This window comes from Pristiophorus japonicus, chromosome 1, assembly GCF_044704955.1.
Source record: "Pristiophorus japonicus isolate sPriJap1 chromosome 1, sPriJap1.hap1, whole genome shotgun sequence".
Lineage (NCBI taxonomy): Eukaryota > Metazoa > Chordata > Chondrichthyes > Pristiophoridae > Pristiophorus > Pristiophorus japonicus.
The window spans coordinates 149,428,366-149,443,199 of NC_091977.1; the positions used below are offsets into that span (position 1 = coordinate 149,428,366).

The 14,834-nt window shown below is 39.8% G+C and overlaps 1 protein-coding gene across 2 annotated transcripts in view; it reads right to left on the reverse strand.

Moving 5' to 3' along the window:
• mcc (MCC regulator of WNT signaling pathway) overlaps positions 1-13,752 on the reverse strand; it is a 448,431-nt gene extending 434,679 nt beyond the window's left edge. The window contains exons 1-4 of one of the 2 annotated variants that reach the window (XM_070883788.1): positions 13,643-13,752; positions 3,891-4,042; positions 3,140-3,267; positions 703-801 (exon numbers count right to left, since the gene is read on the reverse strand). In XM_070883788.1, the coding sequence (XP_070739889.1) occupies positions 703-801; positions 3,140-3,267; positions 3,891-4,042; positions 13,643-13,695 (432 nt within the window). In that variant the 5' untranslated portion in view covers positions 13,696-13,752. The remainder of the gene's footprint in view (positions 1-702; positions 802-3,139; positions 3,268-3,890; positions 4,043-13,642) is intronic. The other variant, XM_070883758.1, reaches the window with a different exon arrangement.
• Positions 13,753-14,834: the final 1,082 nt, after the last annotated feature.

A 14,834-nucleotide genomic window follows, 5' to 3' on the forward strand; every position in this document is an offset into this window, starting at 1 on the left:
GCTCCGCCATCATAGAGGATGGAGATATTCATGGAGACTCCTCCTCCTGTTATTTATTTAATGATCCACCACCATTCTCGACTGGATGTGGCAGGACTGCAGAGCTTTGATCTGATCTGTTGATTGTGGGATCGCTTAGCGCTTAGCTCTCTCTCTAGTGTGTTGCTTCCGCTTTTTAAGCATGCATGTAGTCCTGTGTTGCAGCTTCCCCAGGTTGATTAATACTCTGTTCAATGGTATAGCTACTGTCAGGGGGAGGCGAAAAACTCCCACCAGTGTTTTCTGCCTCTTTTTATTTCTTATCTCCACCCATACTGATTCTACTTCTTGATCTTCCAAGCCAAGCTTCTCTCTCACTACTCTCCTCGTGTTATCCTTTATGATCAGGGTTAACACCCCCTTCCTTTTCCATTCGGTCTGTCTTTTCAAAACATCAACAATGCAGTAAACTGAATCATTTCTGGATCCTGTTTGAAATGTTTAATAGGTAGTGTAAAATACACATATTCTGATACAGGACAGAGTGAGTTAAGACAGCATTGCACATATGATTCTGTGTTAGCTATCAGCACTTGAATGAAAACCTGTCTGAAATCACTTTAAAAACCATTCATGAAATAACTTATGCCACAAATTGTTTTTGAAGACTACGGAGGAGAAATACAAAAAGGATTTTCTTTTTAAACACACATCATATCTTACCTCTCTCACTGCACAGTCATGTGGGGCTTCCTCTTTGTTCACTTTGCCTTTTGGAAACCCCCATCCAGACTTTGCTAAATAACCCTGAACAAGAAGTACCTATATAAATAGGAATAGGAACAAAATTTAAGTTGCTCTGTTTGCATGGATTTTAATTTTTTTTAGTACAGTTTATATTTTTATTCACACTGGGAAAAGGAGGGTGTCGGCAGAAGAGGTCAACTTACATCAGATTTTTGACCTCTCTATAGCTCTTTGCGTTTAGATTTTCACTGAGCCAAACTACCTTATTCAGAATATTCATTAAAAAGAACCTACTGTGGATGAGGTAGATTACACAGTCAATTCTACTTATGTGGAAGTTCTTATTTTTGTCCCCCTGAAATTGTTCCCAATGTCACAGCAATGCACATTCCTATAAGCAAACTTTCAATATACAGCAGGAAATACTGACTAAAAACTTAGTTAATGACTTGCAATTCCAGCTCCCATTTGCCTCATTCAGTAGAGTCCTGTAAATGATTGTTTTTAAATTAACTATAAAAGCATGATCTACAAGCAAACACTTATTCATAGATATCGTCCCCTTTGGCATCCAGATTGCAGTGCTTCATTCTGTCAAGATAACACATTCCCCTATTTGTCATACTGTAAGATCCTACTGTGGTTTTGTTAAAAATGTACCTACATAAAATTTGAACTCTATTATTTCATAGTACAGTGATCTCATGCGCAGTAAACACCTCCATATAGTCTGTAATGATCAGATCAAAATGTACTTTTCACACCAATTGCCTGTATATGGGTTTGTTTTTGGCCCTGAAATCCTGGTAGTTTCTTCCTGCAGGCATTCGACTAAAAATAGTACAAAAGATGCGCACTTACCTTTTGGTTGAACGCTCACCAGAGATCCCGGTCCTGAAGCCGCCTCCTCTTGCGCAACAGATCACGTTCACATTGAGATGTCCGGAGGAGTCATGTGGGCCTGGACACCCAATCACGGTAAAGTATTTTCTCATTTATAGTAATAGGAGTTTTGTAGTAATGAGTTTTGTAAGTCCAAAACTCCGATTACTATGAATGAGAAACACCCCCAAACATTACATGAAAAATTTTTTAAAACCTCACATAAATACATTATAGAAATTAAAGTTGATAGAAATGTTTTATAAAAAAAATTTGCCGATGTTTAAAAAAAGTTTTAATTATGGTTTAAAATAAATTTCCTGAGTGGGCAGGGTTTTTAAACAATAAATATGTATTTAAAAATTTTATTTGTATACATTTTTCATATGTTTTTAAACTCTTACGCTGGTAAAAGTACGCTATGCGCCTGCTTTTACCAGGTGCAAGAGTTTTAAGGACATTCGCAGGGCAAGAGATGGCCAAATAGCCCAATCTCTACCGTGGGAATGTCCTTCTCCCAGAGATGGAGCCATCTATCAAGCCAGAAACTTGACAGAACAGAAAAGCTGGTTTTCAGCACATGTGCATTGCGCGGCAAAAAACAGTTTTTGCAATGCCTTCCTAGCTCCGTACAGACCCGGGGAGGCCAGGATTTCAGGGCCTTTATCTTTTAATTGTAAATACAAAAATGAAAAAAGTACATCCAGTGTCTGAAATCTTATTGATTTTGAATAAAATCAAGTTTTACCACACAGTACTGAACACAATAGTTTCTTGAACAGATTTAGTATACCAAGTTGCATTTAATTTCTTCTTCACAGAACATACTCTGTTTCATAACCTCATATTTTGCACCACTTTTCTTGGCATCCACAAGATTGACTCCTTCAGCAACAGCACTACAGATTCAGATCATCATTTGGCAGCTTGCTCATTTATCCATTAGTCACTCTTGAGCTTATGCATGACCAATCAGTGGCTTTCTGACTGCAACAGGTATCACAGCCAATCCAGATCCTGTCCTCACCTAACCAGATTGTAGTCTCTATTAGAATCACAGAATTTTACAGCACAGGCAGCTATATGGCCCATTGTGCCTGTGCCAAATCTCTGCAAAAGCTATCAGTTTTAGTCCCTTTTCTCTGTCCATTCCTTTTACATTCCTCCATCCCCCCAATATTTACTGACTTTATACTTTTTAAAGCTATTATTAATTCTGCTTTGACCACTGTTTCTGCTAGGGTATTCCATGTCTCAACAACTCTCCATCCAAAAAAATCTCAATCTCTCGGTTTTATTGATCTTAAATTTATGCCTTCTAGACTTACTGGCTATTGGAAATAACTTTCCCATATTAGCCTTTTAACATTATCTGGCATCCTACCATAAACAACCGGGCAAGACCCGACACTTATTTTACTTAACATGAACCATGGCTTTTGCATAGATGTAAACTTCCTTCACGTTTCCCCATACATGAAATTGTATGGAACCTCTGGTACTGTAGCAGTCATTCTAAGTTATTACTTACATTTTCCAGTGTTTCATCCAATATAATTGCACCATATGTTGGGACTCCCATCTTGTACTCCTTCCATTCATCTAAAATCTTTTCCACATCATCCCCTTTCCGAAGTAAAAATGAACAGTGACTGAAGAGTGCAATAGCAATTAAGGAATAAACAACAACATTTTGGTTAAATAAAAACAGAAAATGCTGGAAATACTCAGCAGGTCAGGCAGCATCTGGAGAGAGAAACAGAGTTAACGTTTCAGGTCGATGACCTTTCGTCAGAACTGGTTACGTGACTTTCAGCCAGTGAGATTTTCATCCCACCTAAGCTGGATTTGAATCCAGATGGTGCAAGACTCCAAAAGGTGTCAACAGTAAGAGGGAAGATCAGATAAATCAAGTACTGATTAGGAGATTCTCAGCTTGGGTTCGAAAAGGGAAATAAATATTGGGGGTGGAGGTGGAGAAGGAGGATTTCCACAATTTTGAAGTCCCAGGAAAGAATCAAAAGCAACAGAAAATGTAAGAATTTCAATATTATCAGATGCAGGAAGGAGAAAGAGCAGATAAGGCAACTTATTTGGAGCTGAGGAGGAACAAGACAGGGAAATGCAAAGAAGCAATCATACCAGTGTCAAAAACTAACCTGCTATTTCCAAAGGCTGCAATATATTGCTACACATCTAGTGATCAGTTCACGACATTTCTGCAATGAAAAATATTTTGCAGATGTTAACAAAATCTACTTCATATGTAGTCAAAAGGATATCAGATTTGGCAAAATCTCTTATTCCACACTGGGGCAAGCCTGGTGTGTTCTGCAAGTAGAAGTCCAAGTAAAACCAATGGGCCAGCTCAATCTGAAAGCACACTCTGATCGCATTGTCCCTTTCTTCACTTGGAATATGCAGAATGAATCGGCTGTTCAACAGATAAGCCACATAGTTACAATATTCAATTGTTAGTGTTACTGCCATTTATAAAATGATTTGGAATCTTGAGATGTATATCCTACTATACTGTTGCACAATATGTTACAATACACTGCAACAGCTTGAAGAGTTGACTTGCACATTAGAACTTGTCCTGATTTATTTACAAAGATCACACAAAATTATAGCATCGAAATTGAACAGATTTCAGACAGATCTTGTTGCATTTGATCCCTTCACTACAACCTTCTCTCATTCCTAAAGGGTTCTACAGTACTAGCTAAATATCAAAGGCTCCAAAGGAGAGGCCACCACAAGCCTGGTACAAATTGCAATTTTGTTGGCTCTAAGACCCTAATTAACATCAGCCCCATTTTGCTTATTGCTTTGTGAATAATTAGCTAAAATACACATACAAGCACAAACATATCCCTAACTTCCCCTTCAAAAGAAAGCTCCTCAAAAGGTTGGTTTTATGACTAACAGATTTAAATGAAACATCTGTTTAAATTGGGCATCATTTTATGCAGAAATTAAAATGGAGAAAATGCCTGTGAAAAATTACATGTAAATCACTTTATATTTCATAAAGACATGCTAAAAGAAAATATTCAGGAAAATCATGCAAAATAAGACCATCCATCTGAAAACCTAACAAACCTGAAACAGACAAAATTAGATCCATTTGTTGACAGGTAACAGCTAAAAGAATATTCAGATATATTTGTGAATGACAGAAGGAGATCATATTTCATATAATATTTCTCAGCAGTATTTTTTTCATATAAAGTTTTGGATAGACCAATTATTGCAAATTTAAAATAGACTATTAGTTGTCTTCTAAAATAATTATTTCATCTTTGTAGAAGAAATGAGGCAATAAACAAATCTGTCTAGGAGGAAGCTGTGGGTTTCTCAGAGAGCCAGGTGGTTCCTCACATTTGTGTCAATTGCCTTAAACTTACAAGTTAATTATATCTTCAATTCACTTGTACTTTTGATGTGTTAATGTAGGCGAGGCTGCAGTCTCATATTAGTGCCAAGTTATCTGTTGAAGACACCAAGCTATTTGACATTCAAGTCATGTGTCAAAAGCAATCAATCCAGGAGATTGGAAATCTGAGGTATGCTCCATAATAAATGAATTCCTGTATTGTGGGGGGGGAAAGAATATTTACCAGATAATACAGCATGTTAGAAAATAATAAGTGCTGCTGGTTTTCCCTATTCCACATCTCCTCCTTTGGCTGTCTAATTCCAGGTGGCAATCTTTTTGGTTTAAGACAGTCTTGCTAACCATCATCCAGCACTATCTGTTGAATAGTCTCAGAACCTTAGTAGCCATAGCCTAGCTCTTTTATCCCACATTCTTTAGTGTTCCTCTGTAATGTGAAATTTATGCATAGACAACAAATCATGTGTTTACTTGCCTCCCCAGACACAGAATATTATAATCAATAAATTCACCAGTTAACACATCTACACCCAAATTGTGTGAATTACTTTTTGCGTTTTAGATTATGAGCCAGGTAAGCGGATGTCAGCAGGTATCACAATTCTTAGATGAAGATACTTAAGTATTAAACCACCTAGCTTCCAGATAGTGCACCTGCCCTTCATCATTAGCATTCCATGGGGCCTTGATGCTTTTGCAGTCTAAGAGAGCTTTAAAAAATTGTTCCGTCAACATATTAAGTTTTGACAAAAAGTGGTCGACCCAAAATGTTAACTGTTTCTCTCTCCACAGATGCTGCCTGACGACCCGCTGAGATTGCCAGCATTTTCTGTTTTTATTTCAGATTCCAGCATCCGCAGTATTTTGCTTTTGTATTAAGGAATATTATTGCTTTGATCAAACAAATCAAGAGCTCGAATTCAGGGCCTTCTCTGTTGTTAATTAGTCCTTACTGAAATGTGTTCAAACTAAATAACTTGAATACTTTACAAAACAAACCGCACCCTTTTCAATGAAACACCCTACCCACATCTGGAGGAAGCAACCCAGAGGGCAATGAATGCGAACAGATTCACTAAAATGTGTATATTATAAAATACATAATGCTTCAACTTTTAAAGTATGTGTTTAATTTCTTCATTTCTGTATATTATTTAAGCCCAAGTTTGATTTTGGTTTTAGCCTGCACAAATCTGGTAAGCATGATATCTTCGACTGTTTAACAAACTAAAGATATTGTGGGAATCACGTAAATTGCAGTATGCATTTTTCTGCAATTGGGGTTCATTCTTAGACTATTATCGCAGCTCCAAGAGATTTCAGCTACTGAAGAGCACGGCCCAGGTACAAACATAATCACATTATTTCAACAAGATTTTATAAAGTTATGTGATTTTTGTTAGGTAAGGATATCAAGGGATATGGAGAAAAGGCAGGTTAATGAAATTGAGGTATTGATCGGTCATGATGTAATAAAAATGGTAGAACTGGCTCGAGGCATTGAATAGTCTATTCCTGTTCCTAGGACTGCTAGCATTCCACTGTGCCTGCAAATCCCCTTTGTTTCACAGATTTTACATGAACTTTATTATATAAAGAAAGAATGTCTGATTAGATGGCACCTTTCTGCTGAATTAACACTTTGGTGTCTTTGCAATTGGCATTAGTAAATACCAATCATCAATGTTCCTCTAATTTATTTTGGGTGCACAGTCCCATTAATGGGCTGCGCGACCCATTAAAATTTTCGCGCATGTGCGGTTTCTTGCATTGGAAAGCCGGTGAGTGGCCTGCGCGGGACCGACAGACTTGGTGGGAACATTGCGCATCACCCAATACATTATTTCTGGTTACGGCCCCTCGAGCCTGTTCCACCATTCAATAAGATCATGGCTTATCTTCGACCTTAACTTCACTTTCCGCCCGACCGCCCTTGACTTCCCTAGATTCCAAAAAATCTATCTATCTCAGCCTTGAATATACTCAAAGATTCAGTATCCACAGCCCTCTGGGTAGAGAATTCCAAAGATTCACAACCCTCAGGTGAAAAATTCCTCTTCATCTCAGTCTTAAATGGCCGACTCCTTATACTGAGATTATGCCCCCTAGTTCTCGACACTCCAGCCTGAGGAAACAACCTCTCAGCATCTACCCTGTCAATCCCCCTCAGAATCTTAAATGTTTCAATGAGATCACCTCTAAACTCCAGAGATTATAGGCCCAACCTCTCCTCATAGGACAACCCTCTCATCCCAGGAATCAAGTAAATCTTTGTTGCACCGCCTCTAAAGACAAGTATATCCTTCCTCAGGTAAGGATACCAAAACTGTCTCACCAATAAAGCCCTGCACAATTGGAGAAAGACTTCCTTACTCTTGTACTCCAACCACCTTGCAATAAAGGCCAACATGCCATTTGCCTTCCTAATTGCTTGCTGTACCTGCATGCTAACTCTGCTTCCTGTACGAGGACACCTAAATCTAACACCAACATTAATAGTTTCTCGCCATTTAAAAAAATATTGTTTTTCTATTCTTCCTACCAAAGTGAAAACTCTTACATTTCCGTCTGCCACCTTATTGTCTATTCACTTAACCTGTCTATATCCCTTTGCAGGCTCATTGTATCGCCCTCACAGCTTACTTTCCCACCTAGCTTTGTATCACCAGCAAACTTGGATATATTGCACTCGGTTCCTTCATCCAAGTCATTAATGTAAATAGCTGAGGCCCCAGCACTGATCCTTGCAGCATTCCTATAGTTACAGCCTGCCAAAGTGAAAATGACCCATTTATCCCTACTCTTTTTTTCTGTCCGTGAACCAATGCTCTATCCATTTTAATAGTGGGGAAAATGCTTGAAGCTATCATTAAGGAAGAAATAGCGGGACATCTAGATAGGAATAGTGCAATCAAGCAGACGCATCATGGATTCATGAAGGGGAAATCATGTTTAACTAATTGACTGGAATTCTTTGAGGATATAACGAGCATGGTGGATAGAGGTGTACCGATGGATGTGGTGTATTTAGATTTCCAAAAGGCATTCGATAAGGTGCCACACAAAAGGTTACTGCAGAAGATAAAGGTACGCGGAGTCAGAGGAAATGTATTAGCAAGGAAAGAGAATTGGCTGGCTAACAGAAAGCAGAGAGTCGGGATAAATGGGTCTTTTTCGGGTTGGAAATCGGTGGTTAGTGGTGTGCCACAGGGATCGGTGCTGGGACCACAATTGTTTACAATATACATAGATGGAAGAGGGGACAGAGTGTAGTGTAACAAAATTTGCAGATGACAGAGATTAATGGGAAAGCAGGTAGTGTAGAGGACACAGAGAGGCTGCAAAGAGATTTAGATAGGTTAAGCGAATGGGCTAAAGTTTGGCAGATGGAATACAATGTCGGAAAATGTGAGGTCATCCACCTTGGGGGAAAAAAAAAAAAACAGTAAAAGGGAATATAATTTGAATGGGGAGAAATTACAACATGCTGCGGTGCAGAGGGACCTGGGGGTCCTTGTGCATGAAACTCTTTTGAGTAAGTATTAGAGTGGGAACTCACTGGATAACAGCACAGCTGGCAATGTTTGCAGAATATATTCGTGACACCAAAGCACACAATGACAATCTGGAACTGTGCGGCATAGAATCCTAGAGGTAAACAGTTGAAGTCCCTGGGGAGGACTTGAACCACCAACCTTTCGGTTAACAACCAAACACTCTAACCCATTGCGCCACAGAGACTGACGCATGAATCCCAAAAAGTTAGTTTGCAGGTGCAGCAGGTAATCAGGAAGGCGAATGGAATGTTGGCCTTCATTGCAAGAGGGATGGAGTACAAAAGCAGGAGGTCCTGCTGCAACTGTATAGGGTATTGGTGAGGCCGCACCTGGAGTACTGTGTGCAGTTTTGGTCACCTTACTTAAGGAAGGATATACTAGCTTTGGAGGGGGTACAGAGACAATTCACTAGGCTGATACCAGAGATGAGGGGGTTACCTTATGATGATAGATTGAGTAGACTGGGTCTTTACTCGTTGGAGTTCAGAAGGATAAGGGGTGATCTTATAGAAACATTTAAAATAATGAAAGGGATAGACAAGATAGAGGCAGAGAGGTTGTTTCCACTGGTCGGGGAGACTAGAACTAGGGGGCACAGCCTCAAAATACGGGGGAGCCAATTTAAAACCGAGCTGAGAAGGAATTTCTTCTCCCAGAGGGTTGTGAATCTGTGGAATTCTCTGCCCAAGGAAGCAGTTGAGGCTAGCTCATTGAATGTATTCAAATCACAGATAGATAGATTTTTAACCAATAAGGGAATTAAGGGTTATGGGGAGCGGGCAGGTAAGTGGAGCTGAGTCCACGGCCAGATCAGCCATGATCTTTTTGAATGGCGGATAAGGCTCGAGGGGCTAGATAGCCTAATCCTGTTCCTAATTCTTATGTTCTTTTGTAATATATTACCCCCAACCTCATGAGCCCTTATCTTGCGTAGCAACCTTATATGTGGCATCTTATCGAATGCCTTTTATTTCTCAATGGAATGTATATTCTGAGAATTTTGGAATATTTCTTTAAATGTTTGCTACATTTCCAAACAAAATTTGACATGGAGCCACAGAAGGAGATACTAGGACAGGCTTGGTCAAAGCGGCAGGGTTTAAGGAGCATCTTAAAAGATGAAACGAGGTAGAGGCGCGGAGAAATTTAGAGAGGGAATTTCAGAGCTTAGGGCCTAGGCAGCTGAAGGCATGGCCACCAATAGTGCAGCGAAGAAAATTGAGGATGTTCAAGTTGCCACAATTGGAGAAGCAGAGAGATCTCAAAGGATTTTAGGGCTAATGGAGGTTGCAGAGATAGGGAGTGGCGAAGCTTTGGGGGATTTCAAAATTGGGATGAGAATTTTTTTTTTTAAATCAATGCATTACTGGACAACCATGGCTAACAAAAGAAATTAAGGATAGTATTAGATCCAAAGAGGAGTCATACAAAGTTGGCAGAAAAAGTAGCATGCCTGAGGATTGGGAACAGTTTAGAATTCAGCAAAAGAGGACCTAGAGATTAAGAGGGGAAAAATAGAGTATGAGAGTAAACTTGCAAGGAACATAAAAACCGACTGCAAAAGTTTCTACAAGCATGTAAAAAGAAAAAGATTAGTGAAGACAAATGTAGGTCCTTTACAGTCAGAAACAGGAGAATTTATAATGGGGAACAAGGAAATGGCAGAACAATTAAATAAATACTTCGGTTCTGTCTTCACAGAAGAGGTCACAAATAACGTACCAGAAATGCTAGTGAACCAAGGGTCTAGTGAGCAAGAGGAATTAAAGGAAATGATTATTACTAAGAAAATAGTGCTGGAGAAACTAATGGGACTGAAAGCTGATAAATCCCCAGGGCCTGATAACCTGCATCCCGGAGTACTAAAAGAGGTAGCCATGGAAATAGTGGACATATTGGTTGTCATCTTCCAAAATTCTATAGATTATGGAACAGTTCCTGCAGATTGGAGGATGGCAAATGTAACCCCACTATTTAAAAAAGGAGAGAGAAAACAGGGAACTGCAGACCGGTTAGCCTATCAGTAGGGTAAATGCTGGAGTATATTATAAAAGGATGTGATAACTGTTCACTTGGATAATATCAATGGGATTAGACAAAGTCAACATGGATTTATGAAAGGAAAATCGTGTTTGACAAACCTACTGGAGTTTTTGGAGGATGTAACTGATAGAACAGATAAGGGAGAACCAGTGGATGTAGTGTATTAGGATTTTCACAAGGTCTGTGATAAAGTTCCACATAAGAGGTTAGTGTGTAAAATTAAGGCACATAGGATTGGGGGTAATATACAGGCATGGAATGAAAATTGGTTAACTGACAGGAAACAGAGAGTAAGAATAAACGGGTCTTTTTCGGGGTGGCGGGCAGTGACTAGTGGGGTACCACAGGGATCAGTGCTTGGCCCCCAGCTAGTCACAATATATATATATATTGTGAGGGAACCAAATGTAATATTTCCAAGTTTGCTGACGACACAAAACTAGGTGGGGTTGTGAGGAGGATGCAAAGACACTGCAAGGCGATTTAGATAGGTTGAGCGGGCAAACACATGGCAGATGCAGTATAACATGGATAAATGTGAAGTTATCCACTTTGGTAGGAAAAACATTAGGACAAAGTATTATTTAAATGGTGATAACTTGGGAAATGTTGATATACAAAAAAGAGAGACCTGGGTGTCCTTGTACACCCAGTCATTGAAAGCAAACATGCAAGTGCAGCAAGCAGTTAGGAAGGCCTTCATTGCAAGAGGATTTGAGTACAGGAGAAAGGATGTCTTACTACAGTTATACAGGGTTTTGGTGAGACCACACCTGGAGTAGTGTGTGCAGTTTTGGTCTCCTTACCCAAGAAAGGATATACTTGCTATAGAGGGAGTGCAACGAAGGTTCACCAGACTGATTCCTGGGATGGCAGGACTGTTGTACGAGAAAATTGGGTCGACTAGACCTGTATTCACTAGAGTTTAGAAGAATGAGAGAGGATCTCATTGTAATATATAAAATTCTGACAGGGTTGGACAGACCGCATGCGGGGAGGATGTTTCCTCTGGCTGGGAAGTCTAGAACAAGGGGTCACAGTCTCAGGATACAGGGTAGGAAATTTAGGACCGAGACGAGGAGAAATTTCTTCACGCAGAGGGTGGTGAACCTATGGAATTCTCTATCACAGAAGGCTGTGGAGGCCAAGTCACTGAATCTATTTAAGGAGACAGATAGATTTCTAGACACTAAAGGCATCAAGGGGTATGGGGAGAAAGTGGGAATATGGTGTTGAGATAGAGGATCAGCCATGATCATATTGAATGGCAGTGCAGGCTCGAAGAGCCGAATGGCCTACTACTGCTCCTATTTTCTATATTTCTATGGACCAGGAGCCAATGTAGATCAGCGAGCACAGGGGTGATGGGTGAATAGGACTTAGCTACAACTGGATATAGATACGAATGGAACCATTCAAGGGCAGTCCCACCCAGCTGGAAAATGGTGCAGAGACTCCTTCGGAGCTCATCAACCCAAAGCCTGTTCCTAATCCTGTATTTTTTGTAGTGCACCCATTACATCAATTCTCTGTTGCAATGTATTTGTTCTATATTTCATCAGCTCTCTATACCCCACTATTTCACTGCAATTTGTCGTCTTAACCTCAACATTCTTACCACAAGTATATCTGTACTTTGTCCTGTCTGTTCCAACTAATTTTATTTCCTTATTAAGTCTTCAAGATTCCCCACAAAGTAAATTCCCAATCACAATCAGATCATCGAGATGCCAAACACAAAATCTTTGAATAGGGGAGACAAAGAAAACCACTGCCCAAGGTGACAAATTAACTAACTGTCGAAATTGAAAATCAGTTAGAAGCCTGGAAGCAAATTTGCACATCTTATGGCAACAGAAGGTGCATGGGTCAGAGTGGAAAAGCAAATTAGCCACATATTCTATTCGCACAATTGCTCAATAATCAGCATTATAATAGGCAAGTTATTCAACAGACTGTATCGATGCAAAATAATTTTGGCAACGCAGACATTAAATAATGTAGTATGACTCCTATGCACAATCCCTTTAACAAGTTTAGGTACTGGCATAAAACCACCTTTTAAGAGATAACCTCACACCTCAGCCACGTACTGCAGCCAGTATAAGGCAAACATTAAAAGAGTTCACCCTCCAAAAAAAAGTTTAACTACTCTAATGTTACATTTTACACTTCACTCGGACAGTGTTAATCCAGAGTCATTGCTTGTCCTTTGGCATTGAAGCAAAACAAAAAAAAAATTTTTTGCACCAAAACTGCATTGTAGTGTAAAGGTATCCTAAAATACTGCCACTTCTTGGATCTACAAGTCACACACTAGAAATTGCCACAGTAAGTGGATACTATAGTTATGCTTAGATTTGGCCAAGTCACACAGATATGGGCAAGTTTATACAACAAGACAAATTTTTAAAAAGTGAAAGCTATGAGGTGCTACTCGTTTCCTTTATGTTGTAGAATGCACGATAAACTCTGCCCCGTGAAGAAGCAATGTGCAAAAAAACTACTTTTTATTGATGCATGAATAAATATAGTCACCCAGTTCCACCCGGATACCTCTGAAGTAATAAAACTGTTTACTTTTAAATAATCTGTACTAAACTCCGTTGCGCTGCGTTTCGTTTAAAAGGTTAGGGTCTACAAGAGAAATATTTAAAATGTTAATCCGAGAGCCCCTTCAGCTTGTTTATTTGCAAACTACAGGTACTGTGAATTATATTTTTTAAACCGAATCACAAAATGTTCTCTCGTTTTACAACATTTCACATGGTACGATTTGTTCCTCGAAACTAGAATGAAATTCGCGATCTACTCGCTCTGTCGCTCTCTCCCTCTCCTCATTTATGTAAAATAAAATCCAAGGCTCCCAAATCTTTGAATCGGTTCCAATTCTAACTTCGGCCCTCGTCAGTCGGGCTCTCCACTCGGAACGCATTTCCTCCGCCCAGGCCCTCACTTCCTTCTTCCCTCCCTTCCCCAAGCCACGGAAGACCTCGGCCTCTATACTTTGGCATGCAGCTTCCTGTATGTTTACCTGCACAGGTCGTCCAGCACCCCGGTTGGAATCTCCACTTTCTTGCCCTCCATCCCGCACACATGCCGCAGAACCCCGTCACCTCTTCCGGGAACCCGCCCAGAGCCGCCAGCTCCATTCGACCCGGCCTTTGTGACGTCAACTCTGATTGACAGACGCGTCGGCATCACAGCAGAGCCCAGGAAGCTTGGCCATTAAAGTAGTCAGAGACCACGAAGAAGAAATTGGCAAAATTATTATTAATAACATCAGTTTTATTACCCACATGGAGACCCATCAAGAGCTATCCAGCCTAATCCCATTTTCCAGCTCTTGGTCCCTAGCCCTGTAGGATACGGCACTTTAAGTGCACATCCTAGCATTTTTAAAATGTGGTGAGGCTTTCTGCCTCGACCACCCTTTCAGGCATTGAGTTCCAGACCCCCACCACTCTAAAGAAATTTCCCCTCATATCTCCTCTATACCTCCCCCCCAATTACTTTAAATCTATGTAATTGATTTATGTTTCAAGTTTAACTTTCCCACTTTTACTCTTACCTCACTCTTCCAAATGTTCACCACCTTTCTTTTTGCTGCACATTTCGTATACATTGATGTTTTCACAATTCACTTAAATGGAAAGAAAATAACATGCATGGAAAACGAAAGCGATCTGGGGGTCCTGATTGACAATGGCCCGCATTTTGCGGTGGGTAATGACGGCCAACTGTTGGCATTCGCTGTCATTATCCCTCTGAAATTGACCGTATCTTCAGGTATTAGCACATGCGCATCTAAGCGCGGAAATCCTGAAGTTGCGGTCAGTCATTCACTGCTCTGACAGACAACATGTGGACCACCTGCCCCTACCAACCCTCATAGCCTGCAATCAATGAAATCAGTGGAACTGACGGAAACTTGAGCTTTTCTGTGCTAATACTCCATTAAATACTAAGCTTTGTTGGAATAGGTGTAATTGGGTTTATCAGTGTATTGTCTGCTAAACAACTCTTCTGGCCTTGAAAAACTAATTTTTATATTTGCGGAATGTCAAATTTCTCCATTGCGATAAAAATTACTAGATTTAAAAAAATATATATTTTTTAAAGTTTGTTCATGATATTTCAGCTTCTACCTTAACCTCATGTGTATGTCCCAATCTTTATTTTGCTCTCTGTACCATTTTTTAAAAGTGAAGATTATCAGTGCTTTT